The following is a 25,211-nucleotide window of genomic DNA, read 5'->3' on the forward strand; positions in this document are numbered from 1 at the left end:
CTCTCATCCCCCCCGTGCATCTCTCACCCCCCCGTGCATCTCTCATCTCTCCCCTCCCTCCCATGTGCATCTCTCATCTCTCCCCTCCCCCCATGTGCATCTCTCATCTCTCCCCTCCCCCCCATGTGCATCTCTCATCTCTCCCCTCCCCCCATGTGCATCTCTCATCTCTCCCCTCCCCCCCATGTGGATCTCTCATCTCTCCCCTCCCCCATGTGCATCTCTCATCTCTCCCCTCCCCCCCATGTGGATCTCTCATCTCTCCCCTCCCCCATGTGCATCTCTCATCTCTCCCCTCCCCCCCATGTGGATCTCTCATCTCTCCCCTCCCCCATGTGCATCTCTCATCTCTCCCCTCCCCCATGTACATCTCTCATCTCTCCCCTCCCCCCATGTGCATCTCCCATTCCCCCCACTCCTAGTTAATTGTATTTAAAAAAAAATAAAACTTGTTATACTTACCCCCATGCGATCCCTGCAGAATCCTGGCGCTCGTCCAAATCGCTGACACCAGGTTCTCCTGACTTCCAGCCATGTGACGGCGCCGTCACATGACCGGAAGTCAGGGGAATCATGAAGGTGCTGCCGCAGCAGCGCAGCGCTAAGATGTTCCGGACCCAGCGCTTAGCATGCGGCCGGGGGCCCCATGAGGAGAGAGACGCACAAAAGGGGGGCTCCGAGGGGGCTCCTACCGGCCGGGCCCCATACTGGAGTCAGGGCAGTCATGCCCTGATGGCGGCCCTGCTGGAGGCTGGAGGGGCCCCCTCTCCCCGCGGACCGGCTGAAAAACCCCAACGGCCCGGTCCTGGTCCGCGGACCGGCGGTTGGGGACCTCTGCTTTAGGGGGACCAAACAGAATTCTTGTGGTTTGAGGGGTTGAATAATAAATGACACTCTGAATTAACTTTTAACGTTTAAAAAGAAAAAAAAAAAAAAAAATTTGCTGCAGTGCATTTCCCACTTCCAGGCTGATCTACAGTACAAATGTCACAATGCCAAGTTAATTCCGCATGTGTCAACCAGCTAAATCTGCAGGGGGTTGAATACCACTTGTAGGCACTGTACATGTATCAGAGTAGTAGCTGCAGTATAAAGCCACATGCAACATCCTAAATAGCTTAATCTGAGCTTCCTATATAGGTCCAATGATATGCAAATGCAACTCTGCTACACAAATACCAGCATTATGCCCTATTGCATGCCCTCCTGGAAAAAATTATTAAGCATAGTTGACATTAAACAAGAATTCTCACACATGAACTTACTATTGATCACACAGGTGAAGTATCAGTGAGACCTGTCTCCGCACCCCAACAACGCCGTTTCGCCACGCTTCTTCAAAGGGGGTCTTAACTGAGGGCAAGTATGTGCTCATGAATTAGTGGCCATGACCAATGGATAGGGGTCTCAGAATATTGCGAGACCCAGGCATATATCGCGCCTGCCGGGGTCTCAAATGAAAAGTTGACTTCCTGTTCCTGCGATTGGAACGCTCCACCCTCCTAGTGCGCAGGACCGGAAGTCACTGAGAGCCGCAGGCGCAACAACCTGGGATGCGATATCTCTATGTGGATTTTACACTGATCTACACTGAGAGATAGTGTTGTACAAAAGGGACGACCCGTTAAATACCAATGAGATCCAGTTATTGCCCGATAAGTATGACAAAATATGGAAGGGTATGCAATGTATAAGAAAATGTACATAGATGTGATCAACTAGTCATCCAATATATTTGAATTTTGTATGAATTAAATCAATATACGTGAATGCCAAAAATACATTTTATATAAATGAAATAAATATACATGAATACCTAAAAAAAATACACAAAATATGAAAAAGAGCCAGAAGTGTATGAATGTGAAACTATAATCACTCAGACTATTTAAGTATATCAGATTCTATAGATAAAATAAGAATACCTGGGCATGTAATACCCAAGAGGGTGCCAGATATATAGTACAATCACCCAGATTATGTGTGTATGAATGTGAATGAGTGCAAACACAAGTGAAGGAGTCTAAGAAGTGTATGAAAGAATCCATGTAAATGATAAAGATGTATAATGTCAACAAAGATGGAAAAAAGAAGAAATGGTGTGTATGTAAGGCGCCCACTGCTATATGTAAATGGGGGTGAAATGAAGTGCATGGTTCATCCTGCATTGTATCTGTTACCATAAAGTATATATTATACTATAATGAGGCAGCAGAATTACTCTGGACTCTATCTGGCAGGGCTAGTGTCACCACCCGGCGCACACAGGCAAGTGTCAGGGCCCTGGCCCACTCGCCATTAGGGACACCGGCACTTGACTTGTGGAGCCTGTTAGTTGGGGGAGCCCAGTGCCAGCACCCGCACCGGAAACCCCCCTGCATCGTACTGTCAACTGTTGTCACGCAAAGCGTGGGAAAGACTTAGTGCAACACAAAGGGAAGAGGGAAAGGGAGCCCAGACTCTAGGGAAAGGGGGGAAGTAGAAACCTCCTAGGTTGATTTAGCATCTGTCTCCCCTAACGTCCCTGTATTGGCTCTTCACCAATTGCCACACGCATGCCTCGCCCTGTCTTTCCCTGGTGTATGGCTAAGGCTAGGGAAGGGAGGAGATGAGCACTAGTCGATCTCCACTAAATACTATAAACAACAAGGGTACACAAAAAGGGGGACATTTTTTAGCTTTAGACGACTCCAGACAAATGTGCACACGTCCTCGAGCTCCAGAGAGGATGAAGTACTTCCCTTGCTAAAGCCTTCACAAGTAGTAATGAATATTGCCGGCACTTTCCTCTGAAAAAAAGCAGGTATATATACCCCCAGGCAGGGTGTTAATTAGCCAGAGGAAGGTAGCCGCTGGGTCCTAGAGACAGCCTCTAAGAAGATGTCTGTAATGCCAAACGTAGAGATCTCCTGAAAACAACTGCAGAGTGACTGTCTGTCACCTCTGACACATCCGTGACAATACCCCCCCCCCTCTATGAGTGACCCTCAGACACTCAGGACCGGGTTTCTCAGGATAAGAGGTGTGGAATAGTGATCTCACTGCTCGAGATGCTCGGAACTCACTGAGTATTTCCGGGTTACTCGGGTGGGAGCTCGGGTCCCCTCCCTGCATGTTTGGCGCTCTTTAGAGAGCCAATGAACATGCAGGGATTGCCTGCCACTCACTGTAATGCCGTAGCCATGTTGGTTGTGGCATTACAGTGATTGGCTGGCCGCACAGCGTCATCAGGTCTATATCAGACCTGGCGCCGCCATGCTCGTCACAGTCACTCCAGATCAGACAGTGTAGGGAGAGCTGCTGCTGCGTCAGGGAGAGATTTGCTTGTTTCTAGTTAGTGTAGGTGTACCAAACTATATTAGAGACACATATCCATCTCCACAAACAGTCCTTCTGAGGACTAATCCATCTGCAGAGATATCAGGCAGGCAGTGTATACAGGCCGGCAGGCAGTGTATATAGTAGACTGCAGTGCACATAGCACAAGAGGCACCATTCCAGTTCTGCCTTCTGCTGCTGTTAGATATTTCTATACATAGGCCGAGGTCTCAGGGGCCAGGAATAATTTTTTTTTGGATCTTAATCCTCATTATTTGCTTAAAAAGCAATCCAGAGAACACCGTTTTTCTGCGCCATTTGCTTGTTAGCACTGCAGAATACAGCCAGGTCCTTGACCTGTTACGGCCAATGTGGTTTCCTACCTGATGGCTTCCCTCTTCCCAACATACCCCGGGATCCCATGATCCCATCCTTGAAATAAAGACGCTACAACCTGTTATTTGTTGGATAAATTGGCCACAGCGGCCGTTTATTAACAAACAACAAATAACAAACAAAATAACAATGAAATAAATATATATATATATGGAGGGAGGGTTCTTGGAGCTAATAGATCGGGCTTTAAATTAACTATAAAAATCAACCGCCATGATACCCTCAGCCGTTCAGCACCAGCTCAAGGGCACCAAAAACTTCCACATTCCGTGAAAGACCAACCAACTAAATGCTCCCGAGGTAAAACCCCGTCGAGAGCCCAGAACCGACTTCCAGATCACCCCCCACTCAATTTAAACAACCTGGAATTTTCCCAATTCCTTCCACTGACAATTCGGTACCAACTCCAAGAACCCCACCCCCCGCCAACCACGAACAGCCCTGAAACCTTAGGCTCGTGAGTGCCCCAAAGCCACCAATGCCCTTTCAATCCCCTCCTGTATTGCAAGGGCCCAAAGATCCATACCGATATCATTGAGATGAACACCGTCCTTCAACCAAAAATTACCAACCCCCGATTCCAACTCAAAGTGCCTAACACTTATCCCACCATTCCTTGGCACAAAACTGGATACGGCCCTATTTAATTTCACTCTCGCTCTATTTATACCTTTTTACCATCTGACCGCCCGCCATTTCTTCCTGGGCACTATATCCGACCAAACCGTCAGAACCCCCGGGAACAAAGTCCACAATCTCAAAAAATCAAAACTCTCTCACGGGTCTTGCCCTCAAATCGTTCCCTCTCAAATGCACAACCAGAATATCCGGTATTCTGTCCAATCTTGCCGCTTTATGAAATTCCAACAAAAACCGGCTCCATACCATCCCCCTAAAACCTAGCCACCTTATAGCCACTTGTACCCTCGGAAAGCCCAATCGCCTACCGTCACGCCTCACGTCAGCACGCAGCACCCCCTAATGCACATACGAATGTCCAAAAATCCAAGCTAACAAGGGAACGCCACCTAAAAGAATAATAAACGAGCATATTCAACAACTATTCAGCAACTCACAAATGAACAAAGTCCTGCGATATTTAATGGCGAACGTACGTCAAACAGCGGTCCGAACTTCACCTTCCAATCTGCTTTATCACCTCAGCCCACAAACTGCGCCTATCAGCCTCAAACGCTGCGCCAATCCTAAAGGAATGCGAACCATAAACACCTGGGCTAAGGCTCAACTCCTGCACCCCCTTTTTTAGGACCGCTATAAACTGGAAACGGGAAAGAAATGACCCGTCGCAATGACGTAACAGTGGGCCGGATCTACCTGACCACACTTGCCAATAAACCTCCAAGCACCTTCTTGGACACATCAAAGCCCCGTCAACTCTACCTAAAATGACGCGCTTACCTCTACCCAACTGATGAGTTTTTGAGCGTCTAATCCAAAAATCGATACCCCAGGCCCAGCAACTCATGTCTTCAGCTAATAAACCTCCCTCCCTATTTCTGCTCGGGGCGACCAACTCGCCTACTCTCATCGCCCCGAAAAAAGCTAAAGAAAAGGCTAACTTAAACAGAGCCGCCTCAAAAGTAGAACAACAAATTCTTTCCAAAACCAGATCTAACCTTTCCAACATACTAAACGCGACTGGCCTACGCTTATCCACACTCTTGCTACCCTTTCGAAAACCTCTAAGTGCCTGCTTGACCAAAAAGGATTTAGTAACATCAGTCAAACCCTGCAACATGAAACCGAATGCGAGGTCAGCAACAAATTTACTAATTCTAGATGGCGACCACCCTAAGTTCGCAGCCTTACCAATCAAAAACAAGACCGCCAATGTCCTATCCTCGTCACTCTCTATTGCCCCCCAATGCGACACCCAGCTTTGCCATACTCGCCACAATGCCTCATAAGCAGACCAGGTTGAACTCGCCACTGACTCCTGGATCAATCTTCCAGCTCGTCCGTAATCAGCTGCCACAACTGCGAAGGGCATTCCACTCCTGCGACTTCTGCCTCTGGTGCCAGCGCATGGAAACGCTCCCACTGGAAACGAGACAAAGCATCCGCTATAGAATTTTGGACACCTGGCACATGCACCGCCGAAATCCACGCATTCAACTCCAAACACCGGAGTACCAGTTCCCTGACCAGCTTAATAACCGGAGGAGATGAGGCCCACAAGCTGTTAATCACCGCCACCACACCCATATTATCACAGTGGAACCTAACTCTCCGATTCAAAAAGAAATCACCCAAAATCGAGACTGCAACTACAATCGGGAATAATTCCAACAGAGCGAGATTCTTTGTAAGACCCCTCTTTCCACGAATCAGGCCATTTACCCACGCTCCACTTTCCCTTACAGAAAGCTTCATAGCCAGCACCGCCTGCCGCGTCTGTGTAAATCTCACAATCAAAGCTGTTCAAAAACTCCTGCTGAATCAACGACCTGCCGTTGTAATTGTCCAAAAAACGCTTCCACACCAACAAATCCTCTCTATGCACTCTATTCAAACGAATAAAGTGATGCGATGCCCACATTCCCGCAGTTGCCCCTGCCAACCTATAACAAAATATTCTGCCCATAAGCATGATCCTACAAGCAAAGTTCAATCTCCCTAGCAGCGACTGGAGCTCCTTCAATGTCACCTTACGCAATTGACCAATTCGCTCGACCTCCTGCCTGAGTAACAACAATTTATCCTCGGGCAATCGACACTCCATGCGTTCCGTATCAATCAATATTCCCAAAAAACTCAATACAGTACAAGGACCTTCGGTTTTCTCTTTAGCTAAAGGGACCCCAAAACATTCCGCAACCCACACCATGGCTGCTAACAAATTACCACAGAAAAACGAATCTGGGGGACCTATGAACAAAAAATCATTCAGGTAGTGGATAACGGACTGCATACCTGCAACATCCCTGACCACCCATTCCAGAAAAGTACTGAAAGTTTCAAGCAAAGAACATGAAATAGAACAGCCCATAGGCAAACACCTATCCAGGTAATAACCTTTGTTCCAAAAACAATCCAAAAGTGGAATGCTAGCCGGGTGAACCGGAAGTAGCCTAAAAGCTGATTCAATGACAGTTTTCGCTAACAATGACCCAGGCCCATACCTACGAACCCATGACACAGCTGCATCAAATGATGTGTATTCAACCTAACATAATTCCGGCGCTATACCGTCATTAACCGAACAACCTTTCGGGTACGACAAATGCTGGATCAGGTGAAATTTATTCGGCTCCTTCTTAGGTACTACCCCCAAAGGAGAAATGATCACACATTCAACTATCAAAAGGCCCCGCCATATGACCTAACTCCACTTCCTTTGCCAACTTAAATCTGACAACCTCTGGATATGACGCGCCCCCTGGGCCTATGCGCTGCTGCTGTGCAGGGGGAATACCCGGAGCTGGATCGCTGGGGGTTGTAGTTCTCCGTGGCGGTCACCCGGTCCGTGCCCAGGGCGGTCAAATCAGTGGCAGTCTAAATGTTGTAATAAGTGTCCGACTACGCCACCCGTGGATTGCGGTCAGTGGGGACCGCCGCTGTGCTGCCGACCGCTGAGGCTGATGTTGGTTGCGCAGCCGAGTATGGGATAACTCCCCACGGGAGGAGTATTGCCTCAGGGCAGCTAGTGTGAGAGATGATGGGGGTGATCGTGTGAGGGTCCCAGTGCTAATGGTGCTGGTGCGACAAGGAATCACAGAGACGTGTGGTGCAGTTCAGGGTCTTTACTGATGGTACAAGGCAGACCCTCCCGGGAGTACTGGCTAGTATAAGGGGCCTGGTCAGTCTGCGAGCAAGCAGGAGGTCCCCTGGCCAGGTGGAGTTGTAGGCCTCCCCGTTAATCTGCACTCTTCCTGGCTACCTTGCTGTCAGCGGTTACAAGTAGCCCACGTCCCTGAGTATACCGTGTGGTGCTCACCCGTATGGCTGGTGACTTGGGGCCTTCTGTTAGCCTCCGCTCCACGACGGCGGTGCTGGTCCCTTCTTTGTGACTGAGCCTCCGGGCTTCTATGGCCAGAGGACCTGGAATCCCCTGCCGGCTGGTTTCTGCTGCTGGGTGTATATCAGTCCCCACAGCCTCGGACTCCTGTGTCCGGTTTTAGTGTCTTCGTCCAGGGCGAGCTCTGCTCAGCTCCAGCCCCTGGTCTTCAGCTACTGCTCCTACAGAGCTCCTGATCTCACTTTCCCTGTGTCTGGAACTGTCTGCTCTGCTTGTTCTGCAGGCTCTGTCTCTGTCTGCAGCTTCACTCCCTAATCCCGCCCCAGACCCAGTTTATAAGGGCAGATTCCTCCCCTCCCAGGTCTGGGTGGGCCGTGTTGCATGCTTTAGGGCTCCTGACCAAAGAAACCTCCCACTTGCTCTCAGACATAATATCTCTATTACTGCGGCAACCAGACCCCTGGGGTGCCGCAGATGCAACAAAGCAGACCTCAAATTCTTAACAGAAAAAGGAACCGTATGGTCAGGAGGCAGGATCCTGAAACCTTCCAAAAAACCATCATTAATAATCCTGGCCTTCGATTGATCAGGATATCTACTTAGAAAGGGGGCCATCCTTAGCAGATTCACTGGAGTCACCCCCTTGACCAGTACCCACAGACGTCCTTCCTTTTCCTTTTTTGAAGCATTTTGATGCTCCATGGGAGCTCCCATTGCAATGGGAACAAACGTGCTTGAACTTACAGCCGTTCCCATATCTACACTGGCCATCATAAATTGCCAGCATGTTCCAGACTTCTCTTTTCCTCCCTGTGCTCCCTGACTACCTCCACCTGGTCCGGACGATTGACTCCCACTTCCTACGCTCCCGTGAAAGGACTGCCCGTATCTAGCAGAGGCCATCACTTTTAACCAAAGGCCAATATCTTTCTGGTCCCACTTAATCTCAGGCCGCACCGCCTTCCTCTGCCTGAATTGCTCGTCATACCTCAGCTATGTTTGACCCCCGTAAGTACGATGCGCTTCCCCAATCGCGTCTAAGTAACAGAATAGACCTGAGCAATTTTCAGGAAACTTTTCCCCAATGACACCGGCCAATATAGCAAATGCTTGAAGCCAATTTGCAAGTCTAAGGGACCAAGCGCCACCTGCGCTTCTCCTCCTCTTCCTTTTAGCAATCATCCTTCCTCCCCTTGTCTAAATTAAACTTCTCCAGGGGAAGGAGGGAGAAAATTTTGACATATTCATCACGTCAAATTTTCTCCTTCACCTCTTTTTTTAAATGTGCCCCCAGTGGCCCCTCGAAGCACACATACACCTCACCCTTTGCCCTATCATCCAGCTTCACCGTATCGCCCTTGTCCTTTTCCGTCTGAACCGATACTGAAACGCCCATAGAAGCTACCTCTGTGCCCTGCCGCAGACCCTACCGTAACGCAACTGGGTAGCAGCAACACCTCCTGGCCTGGTAACCAGGCTCCTACGGGGGATGCCCTTGACCCCCCGCTGCCACGTTCTCCATTCTAAGCAAAATCTGTGACATGCTATGCAAGATATCCCTAATCCCGATACCTCTGCACCCCCGGAACTGCCTAAACCACTCCCCCCTGACCCTACAAACTGACCACTACCTCCCCCTAGCAAAACAGCCCCTGCGGGCGACAAACAAGACATAGAATCATTCTCACGCAGCTGCGCAGGTGCTGTGTCCCCGCCAGGAAGGAATTCCTGAGTCCTGACGATCACTTCTTCCATCACGGTCACCACTGGAATCGGATCCTTCTGTGTCCATTCGCCGCCCAAGGCCCACGCCCCTGGCCTCCACGTCACCAGGGGGGGACCTGAACGATCACAGATGCTGCCGACTGTCTACACCTCGACGATCGCCTCCCGCCAGACCGTCTTGCACTCCTGGATGCAGCTCTGGGCCTTCTCTGGCTACCAGACCCAGACGCACAGGCCTGGTCCGTGCAGCCAGAACGAACGCTGCCAGGCAGCGCGGTGTCGCTGCCCGCCGCTCCTTCCCTTCCACGTCGTCCATGTGAGCCAGGCAGCAGTGGATCCCTGGACTGCTGCCTGCTCGCAGATGCTTGCCTCCCTGGTGTCATAGCGGTCCAACCAGCAGGCACCCCGACAGGGGCATCGCCAGTGGCGCCTGCTATTTCCTGTGCTGCTCCCCCAATCATCCTGGGCCCTCTCTCATAATTATGGCCCCCACCGCTGGTAGCAGCTGGCCTGTCCGGCCCAGCTGCAGTGCGCGTGCGCCGCTCAGCCGGGGCCCGGAACTCCGGCTCCAGCGATGCTGTTCCCGCAGGCCGCACATCCGGTGCGGCCCTCACTTTCGGCGCGGCCTTGACTTCCGGTGCAGGCCGCGCACCGCGCCGTGCAGCGCCACCAGGCCGGCTGGATGGATTCCTGCTGGGGCGAGCGCGGCGGGCATGGACCACACCATCTTGCTCTCCATCAACGGATGCCATCTCTGGTAAATCACTCTGCTGCTCCTCAGGGAAAGGCGGTTTTCCCGCACTTTTCCCTATATATACACCTTTCCCACTACCGGCCCCCAACTTCCCATTATCCAATCCCCAAGACCGCTTTATTCAAAAAGGGGGGGGGGTGAAACCTCAAGGCCAATCTCGGTTATGGGTGACTTCCCCTTAGCTGTGCTGTCTCCAGCCCCCTCCTTTCCATATTACAGCGCTAGAAATCCAGCTATTTAAAACTGTGTTTTCTCCGTCACACGGATCACATATAAGTTCGCTCCAAATTCAGCCATTTGTAGTGAGCTTGGAAGATACCATCCTCCATTTAAAATGGGCAAGGCACGTGGCAAGGGACAGGAAACTGGACGTGATGGTGATGGTGCATGCAGAGGCCGAGGCCGTGGGCAAGCTGAAATTGTGCCACAACAAACACCCACATCTTCTCGGCTGACCTTCCTGTCTGTGAGTCTGGACTGCATATTCCTCACCCTGAACCTCCTTCCTCCCACCATGCCGAGTGCCCAGAGACAACTGATCCCACACTTGGAAACTCCGAAGAGCTGTTCACTTTTCCATTTATAGATTTGGGCCTCTCGCCCAGTTCACTTGAAGCGGGGCAAGAGGAAATCGTATGTAGTGATGCCCAAATATTTGAGCAGCCACGGTCACACAAAGGCGATGGTGGGAAAGTGTCACAAGAGGTGGACGATGATGAGACACAATTGCCAGAAAATCAGGAGGAGGACCAGGGTGAGGAAGTGGAAGACGAGGTGGTGGATGATATAGTAACTGACCCAACCTGGCAGGAGGACATGTAGAGCGGGGAGAGCAGCACACAGGGGGAGGGAGGCAGAGCACCCCAACAGGCAGGAAGAAGCAGTGTGGTGGTTGCAGACAGAAGGCAGGCAACCGTTCCCTGTAACACCAACACGAAGGAAGTTGCCAGAACAAGGTCTTCCCGAGTCTATTTTTTTTTAAAGACTCTGCCGATAACCCCAAAAAGGCCATTTGCACCACCTGTCAGGCCAGCATCAGCAGGGGTGGCAAAACTACCAGCCTGACCACCACCAGCATGATCAGGCACATGGCAGCAAAGCACCGACTTTGTGGGCCGTACCCCATGGTCCAGGAACAGTGTCTGCTGGTGGCACCATTGCTTCTTCCGCTGTTGAGCATGCACCCAATCTCCTGTTCATGGTACATGCGAAGATGCCTCCTGCCCTGCACCTGTCGTTTCACACTCTCTAGTAGCAGCGTCAGGAGGCACGTCCACGTCCTTGTCCCAGCGCAGTGTTTAGCTGTCCATACCCCAGTCCTTGGAATGCAAGTGAAAATAACCAACCAACGCCCCACAGGCCACACTACTAAATTCCCACATTTTGCGACTGCTTGTGCTCGAAATGTTGTCTTTTAGGCTCGTGGAGATGGAAGCATTCCGCAACCTGATGGCGGCGGCCATCCCAGCTGCCACTATTTCTCCCTGTGTGCCATCCCCGCATTACACAAACACGTGTCCCAAAACATTAGCTGTGCCCTCAACAATGCAGTTACTAAGAAAATCCACCTAACCACGTGCACGTGTACAAGTGTTTGTGGGCTGAGACGGTACATCTTGCTGACAGCACACTGGGCTAACATAGTGGAAGCCGGGACCCAGTCGGACCATGGGACGGAATACGTCCTCCCGACGCCAAGGATTGCGGGCCCAGTCTACAGCTCCTGCACATCATCCTCCTCAGCCTCCTCCTCCTCTTCAGCCTCCATCTCCGAAATGACCACATCATTCACAAGCTGGAAGCACTGCAGCACTATCTCAGCCAAGCAGCAACAGGGTGTGCTGAAGCTAATATGCTTAGGTGACAAACTGCACAATGCTGAAGAGTTGTGGACAGCTGTGAAAAAGCAGGCAGATCTGTGGCTCACACCACTGAACCTACAGCCAGGCAGGGTCAGGAGCTGCCGGATCTGCTTTTTAAAGTACGCCGCCTGTGTGGCTATTTTAGAAAGTCACCTACAGCTTCCGCCCCTCTTGCCGTGTTTCAGCAGCGTTTGCAGCTTCCGGCTCACAGACTGGTGTGTGATGTCCCCACGCGTTGGGACTCTACACTACAGATGTTGAGAAGGATTTGTGAGCAGAAGAGGGCAGTTGTTGAGTACCAGCATCAACAAGGCCATCGGTATTCAGGTCAGACTCCACACATAAGACCTCAGGAATGGACATGGATGTCAGACATATGCACCATTCTCCAAAACTTTGAGGACTCCACCAAGATGGTGAGTGGTGATGATGCCATAATTAGCGTCACCATTCCGCTTCGCTGTCTTCTGAATCGCTCTCTGCTCAGAATCAAAGAGGATGCATTGCAGGAGGAGCACGATGAGATGGAGCAAGGAACCATACAGGGTGATTACACACAGCCCAGCCTCATCTCATCCCAACGTGGATTGGGTAACAATGAGGAAGAGGAGGAGGAGGAAGAACAGGAGCTAGTTTCCTGTGCTATAGACGGTACTACCTGTGCAACTGTCATACCGTTTGTTCAGCGTGGATGGCCTGAGGACAGAGAGGAGGAGGAGGAGAGCAAAGAGGAGTGCAAATTTTGGGAAGATGCTGAGGGAATACCTTGCTGACCGTACCAATGTCCTCCACAGAAATCACACAGAGTCCAATGATGCAGTCCAGGGTCTTTTACTCACAGTTGTTATCCAAGTCACTTCTGTCGGCAAGGACTGCCCGAGCCGTGCTGCGTCCACCAGGTGAGGATCTCGGTCAACCCCCAGGCAATTCAGAAGTATGGCACAGGACCCCCTTCTGTCCTTTCTCTGGCCTCTCGTACCCCACCAGTGACCAAACTTCTGTCCAGCTACCGCGGACCGTGTCGGGTAAGCGTTGGCCTTCACTTCCTGTTATCCTATATGGTGCCTTCCTAGCAGGTTTAGCAGGGGGTCGCACCAATAAATGATCACGACCTCCGGTTCTTGGCTGAGGGATGATTTACCTCCACCAACTTGGGAATCCGGTACCCTTCCACAGCCTGACCCTTCACCCGATATAACGCGGGTTTGCAACGGTTGCTGTCCGTTCTGCTCTCTTAGGGTCCCTTCTGCCTTCTTGTTTCTGGAGCCTTTCTACTCCTCTGTCTCTTCTCCTTCTTCCTTCTCCTTCTCCTCTTCTCCTCTCTGGCCCCGGCCTTCTCTCTAGGCCTGCTTCGTGGAGCTGAGCTCAGGCTGAGCCTCCGCTCCCTGTCAGCTCTCTACTCCTTCACTCTGACTGAACTCCCTCCTAAGATGGCCCCCACCTTTTATCTACTTCTCTGTCCCTGAGCTCAGGTGACCTGCACCCAATGAGCTCCTTCCTATGCTCCAGAAACAGTCCCCTTCTGCTCCTACACCACTGGGTTCTCTCCCCCCCTCCCCACTCCAGCCAGGGACATGGTCAGTTGTGCCTGCAATAAGATGGGAGCACCGTCGAGCTGTCCCCCGGAAATGAGGAGTGTGTGTATGCAGCTAACTGAGCCCTGGTCCATACTCCATCCTTATCTGGGAGTGGAATATCACACCTCTGGTTGAGGTGCAATACCCCTGTATCAACCAAACCCTCAGGGCGCTACACATGCGCCAAGGATCACTTATGATGGGCACACTTTTAGGCAGTGACCTGGGAGTCAGAGATGCTTCCAGGGGTCTTCCCCATGCTGTTCACATGTCTTTTCAGCACTCTATGCATGTGTCTGATGATGTGTCACACACCACATGGGCAGATAAGGTTGTAAAATGTTAAAATTTCCCAGTGAATGCATTTGTCTTGGTTGAAAGCAATGCAAAAGTGCAAAAACGCATCAAAAACGTTACGTGTGAACATAGCCCAAGGTGTGGAGGAGCATTTTTGTTTTTGTATATTTATTTTGCCTTATATAAAAGTCATTACCCTGGAAAGGATGTTTCTTAACATATTTCCCAGGAAAATCTCTTTTGGTTTTGTTTTTGTATTTGTATGTTTTCTTGTGAGTCTGTAAAAGTGGCGTAATACTTCTGACAACGTTGTTGACAGCAGTGACCTGGGAGTCAGAAATGCTTCCAGGGGTCTTCCCCATGCTGTTCCCATGTCATTTGAGCACTGGTCTCATCAATTTGGGCAATTTTGAGGCCCTCTGCAGACCGCCGGGGGGAGCCGCCTGAAAAATGCTCGAGTTTCCCATAGACTTACATTGGGCTTGTTGCTCGTGCCGAGCACCCAACTATTCCAATGTGCTCGACCCGAGCATCGAGCACCCGAGCATTTTAGTGCTCGCCCATCACTAGAGAGGACATGCTGGAAGCTATGGACAACGAGTACCCAAGAATTTTAGTGCTCGCCCTTCACTAGTGTGGTGTGTGTGTTGAGCGAACCAACCTGGGAGCGTTCACCTCTGATGCTGAAACCCACATCCTCTCCTCTGGACCATAGCCTTTCCAGTGCACCACGTATAGTAGAGAATGACCTTGGAGATGAGAATCTACAATCCTTGAAATCTGAAACTCCAGATTACCATCAACCATTACTGGGGGTGATGGTAGAGGTGAGGGCTCAAGAGTTTTCACATACTTTTTGAGTAAGGACTTTTGGAACAAGTTGTGGACCTTAATGGCCTGAGGAAGTTCATGACAAAAAGCTGCTAGGTTAATGACGGCGGTTAATTTATAGGGACCAAGAAACCTGGGTCCCAACTTCCAAGAAGGAACTTTTAATCTTATATTCCTGGTAGACAACCACACAAAGTTATTCACATTCAGGTCCGGACCTGGCGAGCGTTTTCTGTCAGCCATACGTTTATACCTGTCTCTCATTATCTTTAAATTACTCAGAACACCCTGCCATACCGAGGAGGGCGACAAAGCAAACCGTTCCTCCTCAGGCACTCCTGAAGCTCCACCCCCACTAAAGGTACCAAACTGTGGGTGATAACCGTATGCACCGAAGAACGGTGACCTGCCAGTGGATTCTTGATGATGATTATTAATGGCAAATTCTGCCAGCGGTAAGTAGGATGCCCAATCCTCCTGTTGTTCGGAGACCAAACACCTGAGGTAGGTCTCCAAATTCTTATTGTCCCGTTCAGTCTGACCATTCGACTGAGAGTGGAAGGCAGAGGAAAAAGACAGCTGCACCCCCAGTCGAGAACAGAATGCCTTCCAGAACTTGGAAACAAACTGGGTCCCCTGATCTGACACCACATCGGAGGGACCCCCGTGAAGCTTCATGATCTCATTTATGAATACCTGAGCAAGTGATTTGACATTTGGTAGTACAGGCAATGCGACAAAGTGAACCATTTTACTGAACCTATCTACTACCACCAAAACCACCGTTTTTCCTGCAGAAACCGGTAGGTCAGTAATAAAATCCATGGACAAGTGTGTCCATGGCCTGCTAGAGATAGGTAGCGGAAGAAGAATACCAGACAGACAGGTATGCGAAACCTTAGAACGCACGTAAATACTACAAGCAGATACGTGTTCAATCACATCCCGATGCAACCCCAGCCACCAAAAACGACGAGAGGAGGTCCGCGGTTGCGTTACCATCTGGATGACCAGCAAGCACAGAGTTATGATGTTCCTTAATTACTTTGCGGCACAGATTAGATGGTACAAATAACCTTCCTGAAGGGCAGGAGGCACGGGCGTCCCCCAAAGCCTCCAACACCTCACCCTCCAGTTCAGGAATCATACAGTGCCGAAATAGGGTTGAGACGTTTAGCTGACTGGAGAAATGAATGGAGAAATATATATATAAAATAAGCAGCACTCCAATTAATTGTGAAAAATTGGAGGAGTCTTTATTAACCCATGTGGCAACATTTCGGTTCCATAGCAGAGAAATGTTCTGGGGGTGCACATATTATATTTCTTCACGCCCCCAAGCATTGATTTAATAACCTGCAGCATTTAGAGAGTGTGCAGCATGACCTTTGCATTTCTGGGCCTGGCCCCAGCATGGTTATCCTCCTATAGTTGCACCCAGAGTTGGACTGGGGCACAGGGACACCGGAAAATTCTCCGGTGGGCCGAGGTCCTCGGAGGGCCCCTGACCAGGATGCATGGGGCCCGTTGGTTAACATGGCCGCCGATGTACCTGCACCGGGGCCCGAAGGTGGAGGGAGGGCCCTTGCAGTGCGGCTGATGAGGGCAATCTGGCCTGCTTCGTGGACCCCCAGGCTCCGGGTCCCCATGGCCAGATTGCCCTCATAGTGTGCGGCGGGCAGGGAGAACTGTGATCCCTCCCGCTCCACTGCTGACGGGAGGATAATGGCAGCGGAGCTGAGGGATCCGTCGCCATGTAGCGCGGGCATGCGTCAGGGAGAAATGTGCCGAGCAAGAAGCCGATGACGATGCTGTGGGGGAACGAGCAGAGAGGGTAAGTGTTTTTTTTTTTTTTAAAAAAATACAGTGGTGGTGGAGGAGGCGAGGGGAGATGAGGGAGAGCAATGGTGATGGAGGAGGTGGGGGAGATATGGCAATGATGATGGTGGAGGTGGGGGAAGCATAGCAATGATGATGGAGGAGGTGGGGGAGATATGGCAATGAAAATGAAGGAGGTGGGGGGAGATATGGCAATGATAATGGAGGAGGTGGGGGGAGATATGGCAATGATGATGGAGGAGGTGGGGGGGGATATGTCAATGATGATGGAGGAGGTGGGGGAGATATGGCAATGATGATGGAGGAGGTGGGGGGAGATATGGCAATGATGATGGAGGAAGTGGGCGAGATTTGGCAATGATGATGGAAGAGGTGGGGGGAGATATGGCAGTGATGAAGGAGGAGGAGGGAAGATATGGCAATGATGATGGAGGAGGTGGAAGAAGATATGGCAATGATGATGGAGGAGGTGGGGGGAGATATGGCAATGATGATGAAGGAGGTGGATGGAGATATGGCAGTGACAATGGAGGAGGTGGGGGGAGATATGACAATGATGATGAAGGAGGTGGAGGGAGATATGGCAATGATGATGGAGGAGGGGGGAGATATGGCAATGATGATGGAGGAGGTGGGGGGGATATGGCAATGATGATGGAGGAGGTGGGGGAGATATGGCAATGATGAAGTAGGAGGGGGGAGATATGGCAATGATGAAGGAAGTGGGGGAAGATATGGCAATGATGATGAAGAAGGTGGGTGGAGATATGGCAATGATGATGGAGGAGGTGGAGGGAGATATGGCAATTATGATGGGGGAGGTGGGGGAGATATGGCAATGATGAAGGAGGAGGGGGAAGATATGGCAATGATGAAGGAGGAGGTGGGGGGAGATATGGCAATGATGATGGAGGAGGTGGGGGAGATATGGCAATGATTATGGAGGAGGTGGGGGGAGATATGGCAATGATGATGGAGGAGGTGGGGGAGATATGGCAATGATGAAGTAGGAGGGGGGAGATATGGCAATGATGAAGGAGGTGTGGGAAGATATGGCAATGATGATGGAGAAGGTGGGAGGAGATATGGCAATGATGATGGAGGAGGTGGAGGGAGATATGGCAATGATGACGGAGGTGTGGAAAGATATGGCAATGATGATGGAGGACGTGGGGGAGATATGGCAATGATGATGAAGGAGGTGGGTGGAGATATGGCAATGATTATGGAAGAGGTTGGGAAGATATGGCAATGGTGAAGGAGGACGGGGAGATATGGCAATGATGATGGAGGAGGTGGGGGAGATATGGCAATGATGATGAAGGAGGAGGTGGGGGGAGATATGGCAATGATGAAGGAGGTGTGGGAAGATATGGCAATAATGATGGAGGAGGCGGGGAGATGAGGGAGAGCAATAGTGATGGAGGAGGTAGGGGAGATATGGGAATGGTGATGGAGGAGGTGGGGGGATATGGCATGGCAATGGTGATGGAGGAGGTGGGAGAAGTATGGCAATGATGATGGAGGAGGTGGGGGGAGATATGGCAATGTTGATGGAGGAGGTGGGGGAAATATGGCAATAATGATGAAGGAGGTGGGGGGAGATATGGCAATGATGATGGAGGAGGTGGGGTGAGATATGGCAATGATGATGGAGGAGGTGGGGGGAGATATGGCAATGATGAAGGAGGTGGGGAAGATATGACAATGATGATGGAGGAGCTGGGGGGAGATATGGCAATGATGATGAAGGAGGTGGATGGAGATATGGCAATAACGATGGAGAAGGTGGGGGGAGATATGACAATGATGATGGAGGAGGTGGAGGGAGATATGGCAATGATGATGGAGGAGGTGGGGGAGATATGGCAATGATGAAGGAGGGGGGGGAGATATGGCAATGATGAAGGAGGTGGGGGAAGATATGGCAATGATGATGGAGGAGGTGGGGGAGATATGGCAATGATGATGAAGTAGGTGGGTGGAGATATGGCAATGATGATGGAGGAGGTGGGGGAAGATATGGCAATGATGATGGAGGAGTTGGGGGAGATATGGCAATGATGAAGGAGGAGGGGGAAGATATGGCAATGATGATGGAGGAGGTGGGGGAGATATGGCAATGATGAAGGAGGAGGGGGGAGATATGGCAATGATGAAGGAGGAGGTGGGGGGAGATATGGCAATGATGATGGAAGAGGTGGGGGAGATATGGCAATGATTATGGAGGAGGTGGGGGGAGATATGGCAATGATGAAGGAGGTGTGGGAAGATATGGCAATGATGATGGAGGAGGTGGAGGAGATATAGCAATGATGGAGGAGGGGGAAGATATGGCAATGATGATGGAGGAGGTGGGGGGAGATATGGAAATGTTGATGGAGGAGGTGGGGGATATATGGCAATGATGATAAAGGAGGTGGGGGAGATATGGCAATGATGATTGAGGAGGTGGGGTGAGATATGGCAATGATGATGGAGGAGGTGGGGGAGATATGGCAATGATGAAGGAGGAAGGGGAAGATATGGCAATGATGATGGAGGAGGTGGGGGGAGATGTGGCAATGTTCATGGAGGAGGTGGAGGGAGATATGGCAATGATGAAGGAGGAGGTGGAGGAGATATGGCAATCATGAAGGAGGAGGGGAGAGATATGGCAATGATGAAGGATGAGGGGGGAGATATGGCAATGATGATGGAGGAGGTGGGGGAGATATGGCTCTGATGATGGAGGAGGTGGGGAGAGATATGGCAATAATGAAGGAGGTGGGGGAAGATATGGCAATGATGATGGAGGAGGTGGGGGGAGATATGGCAATGATGATGAAGGAGGTGGGTGGAGATATGGCAATGATGATGGAGGAGATGGGTGAGATATGGCAATGATGAAGGAGGAGGGGGAGATATGGCAATGATAAAGGAAGAGGTGGAGGGAGATATGGCAATGATGAAGGAGGTGTGGGAAGATATGGCAATGATGAAGGAGGCGGTGGGTGAAGAGATGGCAGTGATTATGGAGGAGGTTGGGAAGATATGGCAATGATGATGGGGGAGGTGGGTGAGATATAGCAATGATGATGGAGGAGGTGGTGGAGATATGGCAATGATGATGGAGAGTGTGGGGAAGATATGGCAATAATGATGGAGGATATGGGGGAGATATGGAAATGATGATGGAGGAGGTGGAGAAAGATATGGCAATGATGATGGAGGAGGTGGGCGAAGTTATGGCAATGATGATGGAGGAGGTGAGGGAGATATGGCAATGATGATGGAGGAGGTGGGGGAGATATGGCAATGATGATGGCGGAGGTGGGGAAGATATAGCAATGATGATGGAGGAGGTGGGGGAGATATGGAAATTATGATGGAGGAGGTGGGGGGAGATATGGGAATGATGATGGAGGAGGTGGGGAAGATATAGTAATGATGATGGAGGAGGTGGGGGGAGATATGTGAATGATGATGGAGGAGGTGGGGAAGATATAGTAATGATGATGGAGGAGGTGGGGAAGATATGGCAATGATGATGGAGGAGGTGGGGGGAGATATGGGAATGGTGATGGAGGATGTGCAGGGACATGGCATGGCAATTGTGATGGAGGAGGTGGGGGAAGCATGGCAATGATGATGGAGGAGGTGGGGGTGATATGGCAATGATGCTGGAGGAGGTGGGGGAGATATAGCATGGCAATAATGATGGAGGAGGTGAGGGTATGAAGGAGAGCAACAATGATGGAGGAGGTGGAGGGAGATGAGGTAGAGCAATGGTAATGGAGGAGATGGGGGAGATATGGGAATGGTGATGGAGGAGATGGGGAAGATATTGGAATGGCGACGGAGGATGTGGGGGGGATATGGCATGGCAATGGTGACGGAGGAGGTGAGGGGGAGATATGGCATCGGAATGGTGATGAAGGAGGTGGGGGAAGCATGGCAATAATGATGGAGGAGGTGGGGGTGATATGGCAATGATGATGCAGGAGGTGGCAGGAGATATGGCAATGATGGAGGAGGTGGGGGAGATATGGCAATGATGATAGGTGGGGGAGATATAGCATGGCAATGATTATGGAGGAGGTGGGGGGTATGAGGGTGAGAAAAAATGATGGAGGAGGTGGAGGGAGATAAGGTAGAGCAATGGTGATGGAGGAGGTGGTGGAGATATGGGAAAGGTGATGGAGGATCTGAGGGGATATGGCATAGCAATGGTGATGGAGGAGGTGGGGGGAGATATGGCATGGGAATAATGATGGAGGAGGTGGGGGAAGCATGGCAATGATGATGGAGGAGGTGGCAGGAGATATGGGAATGATGGGGGAGGTGGGGGAGATATGGCAATGATGATGGAGGATGTGGGGGGATATGGCATGGCAATGGTGATGGACGAGGTGAGGGGGGAGATATGGCAATGGTGATGGAGGATGTGGGGGATATGGCATGGCAATGGTGATGGAGGAGGTGGGGGGAGATATGGCATGGGAATAATGATGGAGGAGTTGGGGGAAGCATGGCAATGATGATGGAGGAGGTGGGGGAGATATGGAAATTATGATGGAGGAGGTGGGGGGAGATATGGGAATGGTGATGGAGGAGGTGGGGAAGATATAGCAATGATGATGGAGGAGGTGGGGGAGATATGGCAATGATGATGGAGGAGGTGGGGGGAGATATGGGAATGGTGATGGAGGATGTGCAGGGACATGGCATGGCAATTGTGATGGAGGAGGTGGGGGAAGCATGGCAATGATGATGGAGGAGGTGGGGGTGATATGGCAATGATGCTGGAGGAGGTGGGGGAGATATAGCACGGCAATGATGATGGAGGAGGTGAGGGTATGAAGGAGAGCAACAATGATGGAGGAGGTGGAGGGAGATGAGGTAGAGCAATGGTAATGGAGGAGATGGGGGAGATATGGGAATGGTGATGGAGGAGATGGGGAAGATATTGGAATGGTGACGGAGGATGTGGGGGGGATATGGCATGGCAATGGTGACGGAGGAGGTGAGGGGGAGATATGGCATCGGAATGGTGATGAAGGAGGTGGGGGAAGCATGGCAATAATGATGGAGGAGGTGGGGATGATATGGCAATGATGATGCAGGAGGTGGCAGGAGATATGGCAATGATGGAGGAGGTGGGGGAGATATGGCAATGATGATAGGTGGGGGAGATATAGCATGGCAATGATTATGGAGGAGGTGGGGGGTATGAGGGTGAGAAAAAATGATGGAGGAGGTGGAGGGAGATAAGGTAGAGCAATGGTGATGGAGGAGGTGGTGGAGATATGGGAAAGGTGATGGAGGATCTGAGGGGATATGGCATAGCAATGGTGATGGAGGAGGTGGGGGGAGATATGGCATGGAAATAATGATGGAGGAGGTGGGGGAAGCATGGCAATGATGATGGAGGAGGTGGCAGGAGATATGGCAATGATGGGGGAGGTGGGGGAGATATGGCAATGATGATGGAGGATGTGGGGGGATATGGCATGGCAATGATGATGGACGAGGTGAGGGGGGAGATATGGCAATGGTGATGGAGGATGTGGGGGATATGGCATGGCAATGCTGATGGAGGAGGTGGGGGGAGATATGGCATGGGAATGATGATGGAGGAGTTGGGGGAAGCATGGCAATGATGATGGAGGAGGTGGGGGGAGAAATGGCATTGATGATGGAGGAGGTGGCAGGAGATATGGCAATGATGGAGTAGGTGGGGGAGATATGGCAATGATGATGGAGGAGGTGGTGGAGATATGGCAATGATGATGGAGGAGGTGGGGAGATATGGCAATGATGATGGAGGAGGTGGGTGAGATATGGCAATGACGGTAAAGGAGGTGGGGGAGATATGGCAATTATGGAGGAGGTGGGGGCAGATATGGAAACGATGATGGAGGAGGTGGGGGAGATATGGCATGGCAATGATGATGGAGGAGGTGCGGGGAAATATGGCAATGATGATGGAGGAGGTGGGTGGAGATATGGCAATTATGGAGGAGGTGGGGATAAGGCAATGATGGAGGAGGTGGGGGATATGGCAATGATGGAGGAGATGGGGGATATGGCAATGATGGAGGAGGTGGGGGATATAGCAATGATGGAGGAGGTGGGGGATATGGCAATGATTGAGGAGGTGGGGGAGAACAATGATGGAGGATGGGGGAAACAATGATGGAGGAGATGGGGAGAGCAATGATGGGGATGGGGAGAGCAATGATGGAGGAGGTGGGGGAGAGCAATGATGGGGAATTATTTGGACGCTATATGCTGTTAATATTTGCTTTGGTCACGATGTGGTGGTATTTCTCCCTTGTATGTGGTATTATTCGATCACTAGGTGGTGGTAATATGTGGTCTGGTCATGGTGTGGTGGTATTTCTCCCTTGTATGTGGTATTATTCGGTCACTATGTGATGGTAATATGTGGTCTGATCATGGTCTGGTCATGGTGTGGTGGTATTTCTCCCTTGTATATGGTATTATTTGGTCACTATGTTGTGGTAACATGTGAGCTGGTCAGGGTATGGTGGTATTTTTCCCTTGTATGTGGTATTATTTGGTCACTGTATGGTGGTAATATGTGGTCTGGTCACGGGTGTCACTGTATTTCTCCTTTGTATGTAGTATTATTCGGTCACCATGTGGTCTGGTCATGGTATGGCAGTATTTTTCCCTGGTATGTGGTACTTGGTGTTGGTATAGTGGATTGTGTTGTGTATGGCGCTCATTTGTTCTCTATGATAATAATTAGGAGAAGATTCTTTATTTCCATTAGTGATTAAATACTTAGAACAAGATGCACTTACAGGGGTTTTCCAGGGAAAACAAGTAATCACCTCTTCACAGGATAAGTTATAAATTATTGATTAGTGGGAGTCTGGCTGCTTGGACCTGCACCGATTTTTAGAATGAGGAGTTTTTATCCCCATTAGACTGGAGCTCATATACGACTTGACCATTGATCCATTCATTCCCTCAGTGACTGTTCTTGTTATTTTTCTGGAAGCCACAAAGAGAATGAATGGAGCTGCGGTCAGACGTCCCACCTGCCGCTGCATTTTAAAATGGGGATAACTAAGTGTTCTGTCAGGGATAAATTGTCCCCATTCTTCCGATTAGTGCATTTTCCAATGTTCGAACCCAAACGATCAATAAGTTATCACCTATTTTGTGGAGCCCATGGATTGGTGATAATAACTTGTTTTAACCAAAGAACCCTTTAATGCAAACTACAGTAACTGTACATCCCAGTTATAGTGGTGCACTGTAAATGAGCAGGAGCCGCCTGTGATTTACAGCAGACGCTCCACTATAACAAGGATAACGGCTAACAGGTATTTGCCTATAGCTGTAGAGTGGGCCCCGAGAATCAATTCCTCCTGTGGGCTCCAGACACCCCAGTCCGACACTGATTGCCCCTCACCTGTATCTGTCTTTTGCCTTTTCCCTTTGCCGGTGGTCAGGTTCATCTCAGCGTAGGTGATGTTCTCTGCCATTGTGTCTCCAGAGCTGTTCAAAAGTGAGACCTTGAGAGGGGAACCTTCTCCGATGCAGGGCGGTGAGGATGTGAAAGCCGGACATCAGCACAAGCCTAAAAATAAGAATAAAGTTACATTCTGTGGTTTGTGAGGCCCTGACAATTGCTTTGTGTCTTCTGCACTGGTCACCAAAAATAGTAAATGCGCCCAACCAAACAGCAAAAGTATCTTCACCTTCTGCTCAAAGTCAATCAGCTGCACCAAAAGGACATGGACCTTCTGTATGATTTGTAGTCATTACAACATTTTTTACAAAAAAATATTGCACACTGCTTCTTACAGCTGAGAGACTCCCTGTTGTGTTCATAAACTGATTTTATTGTGTGAAATGTGTTTTGTTTGAAATGTGTGAAGGTGTAGCCCCCAATGTATCATGTGAACCAGAAACCATCCATATTCAGTGTCTACATTCAGGTGCTGGTTGTTGGATTAATTGGAACTTCTGAATTGTTTCCAAGGACTGCACTGTTGTTAGCTTGCAATTTGTTACCATCTTTTCAGTTAGCCATTAAAAGGTATCAACCACTGGGGACTCTCAAATCTAAATATTTTTCTATCTACTGGCTAACACGGTACAAGAATATATATTTCCCCTATATCAGGTCTGAGGAAACATCTGAATCCCAGGAGGAATAGAGCTAAGCAACAGTACATGTGAAAAAGACTTAGGTATACTAATAGATCATAGACTGAACATGAGTCAACAGTGTGATGCAGCAGCAAAAAAGGCAAATACAATTCTGGGATGTATTAACAGAAGCATACAGTCTAGATCACGTGAAGTCATTATCGGTCTTTACTCCTCTTTGGTCAGACCTCATCTGGAATACTGTGTACAGTTTTGGGCACCACATTTTAAAAAAGACATAGACAAACTGGAGCAAGTTCAGAGAAGAGCGACCAGAATGGTGACTGGTCTGCAAACCATGTCCTATGAGGAACGGTTGCAGGATTTGGGAATGTTTAGCTTGCAAAAAAGAAGACTGAGAGGAGACTTAATAGCTGTCTACAAATATGTCAAGGGCTGTCACATTGTAGAAGGATCATCTTTATTCTCATTTGCACAAGGAAAGACTTGAAGCAATGGGA

At 50.1% G+C, this 25,211-nt stretch overlaps 1 protein-coding gene across 5 annotated transcripts in view; it reads right to left on the bottom strand.

Moving 5' to 3' along the window:
- The window catches only part of LOC141169838 (killer cell lectin-like receptor subfamily G member 1), a 240,318-nt gene extending 216,165 nt beyond the window's left edge, over positions 1-24,153 (bottom strand). For all 5 annotated transcript variants that reach the window (XM_073655129.1, XM_073655125.1, XM_073655124.1 and 2 more), the window contains exon 1: positions 24,008-24,153. In XM_073655129.1, the coding sequence (XP_073511230.1) occupies positions 24,008-24,080 (73 nt within the window). In that variant the 5' untranslated portion in view covers positions 24,081-24,153. The remainder of the gene's footprint in view (positions 1-24,007) is intronic.
- Between the last annotated feature and the right edge of the window lie 1,058 nt (positions 24,154-25,211).

Source organism: Phyllobates terribilis, unplaced genomic scaffold, assembly GCF_046119375.1.
Source record: "Phyllobates terribilis strain yellow unplaced genomic scaffold, ASM4611937v1 Scaffold_1__5_contigs__length_1240528914, whole genome shotgun sequence".
Lineage (NCBI taxonomy): Eukaryota > Metazoa > Chordata > Amphibia > Anura > Dendrobatidae > Phyllobates > Phyllobates terribilis.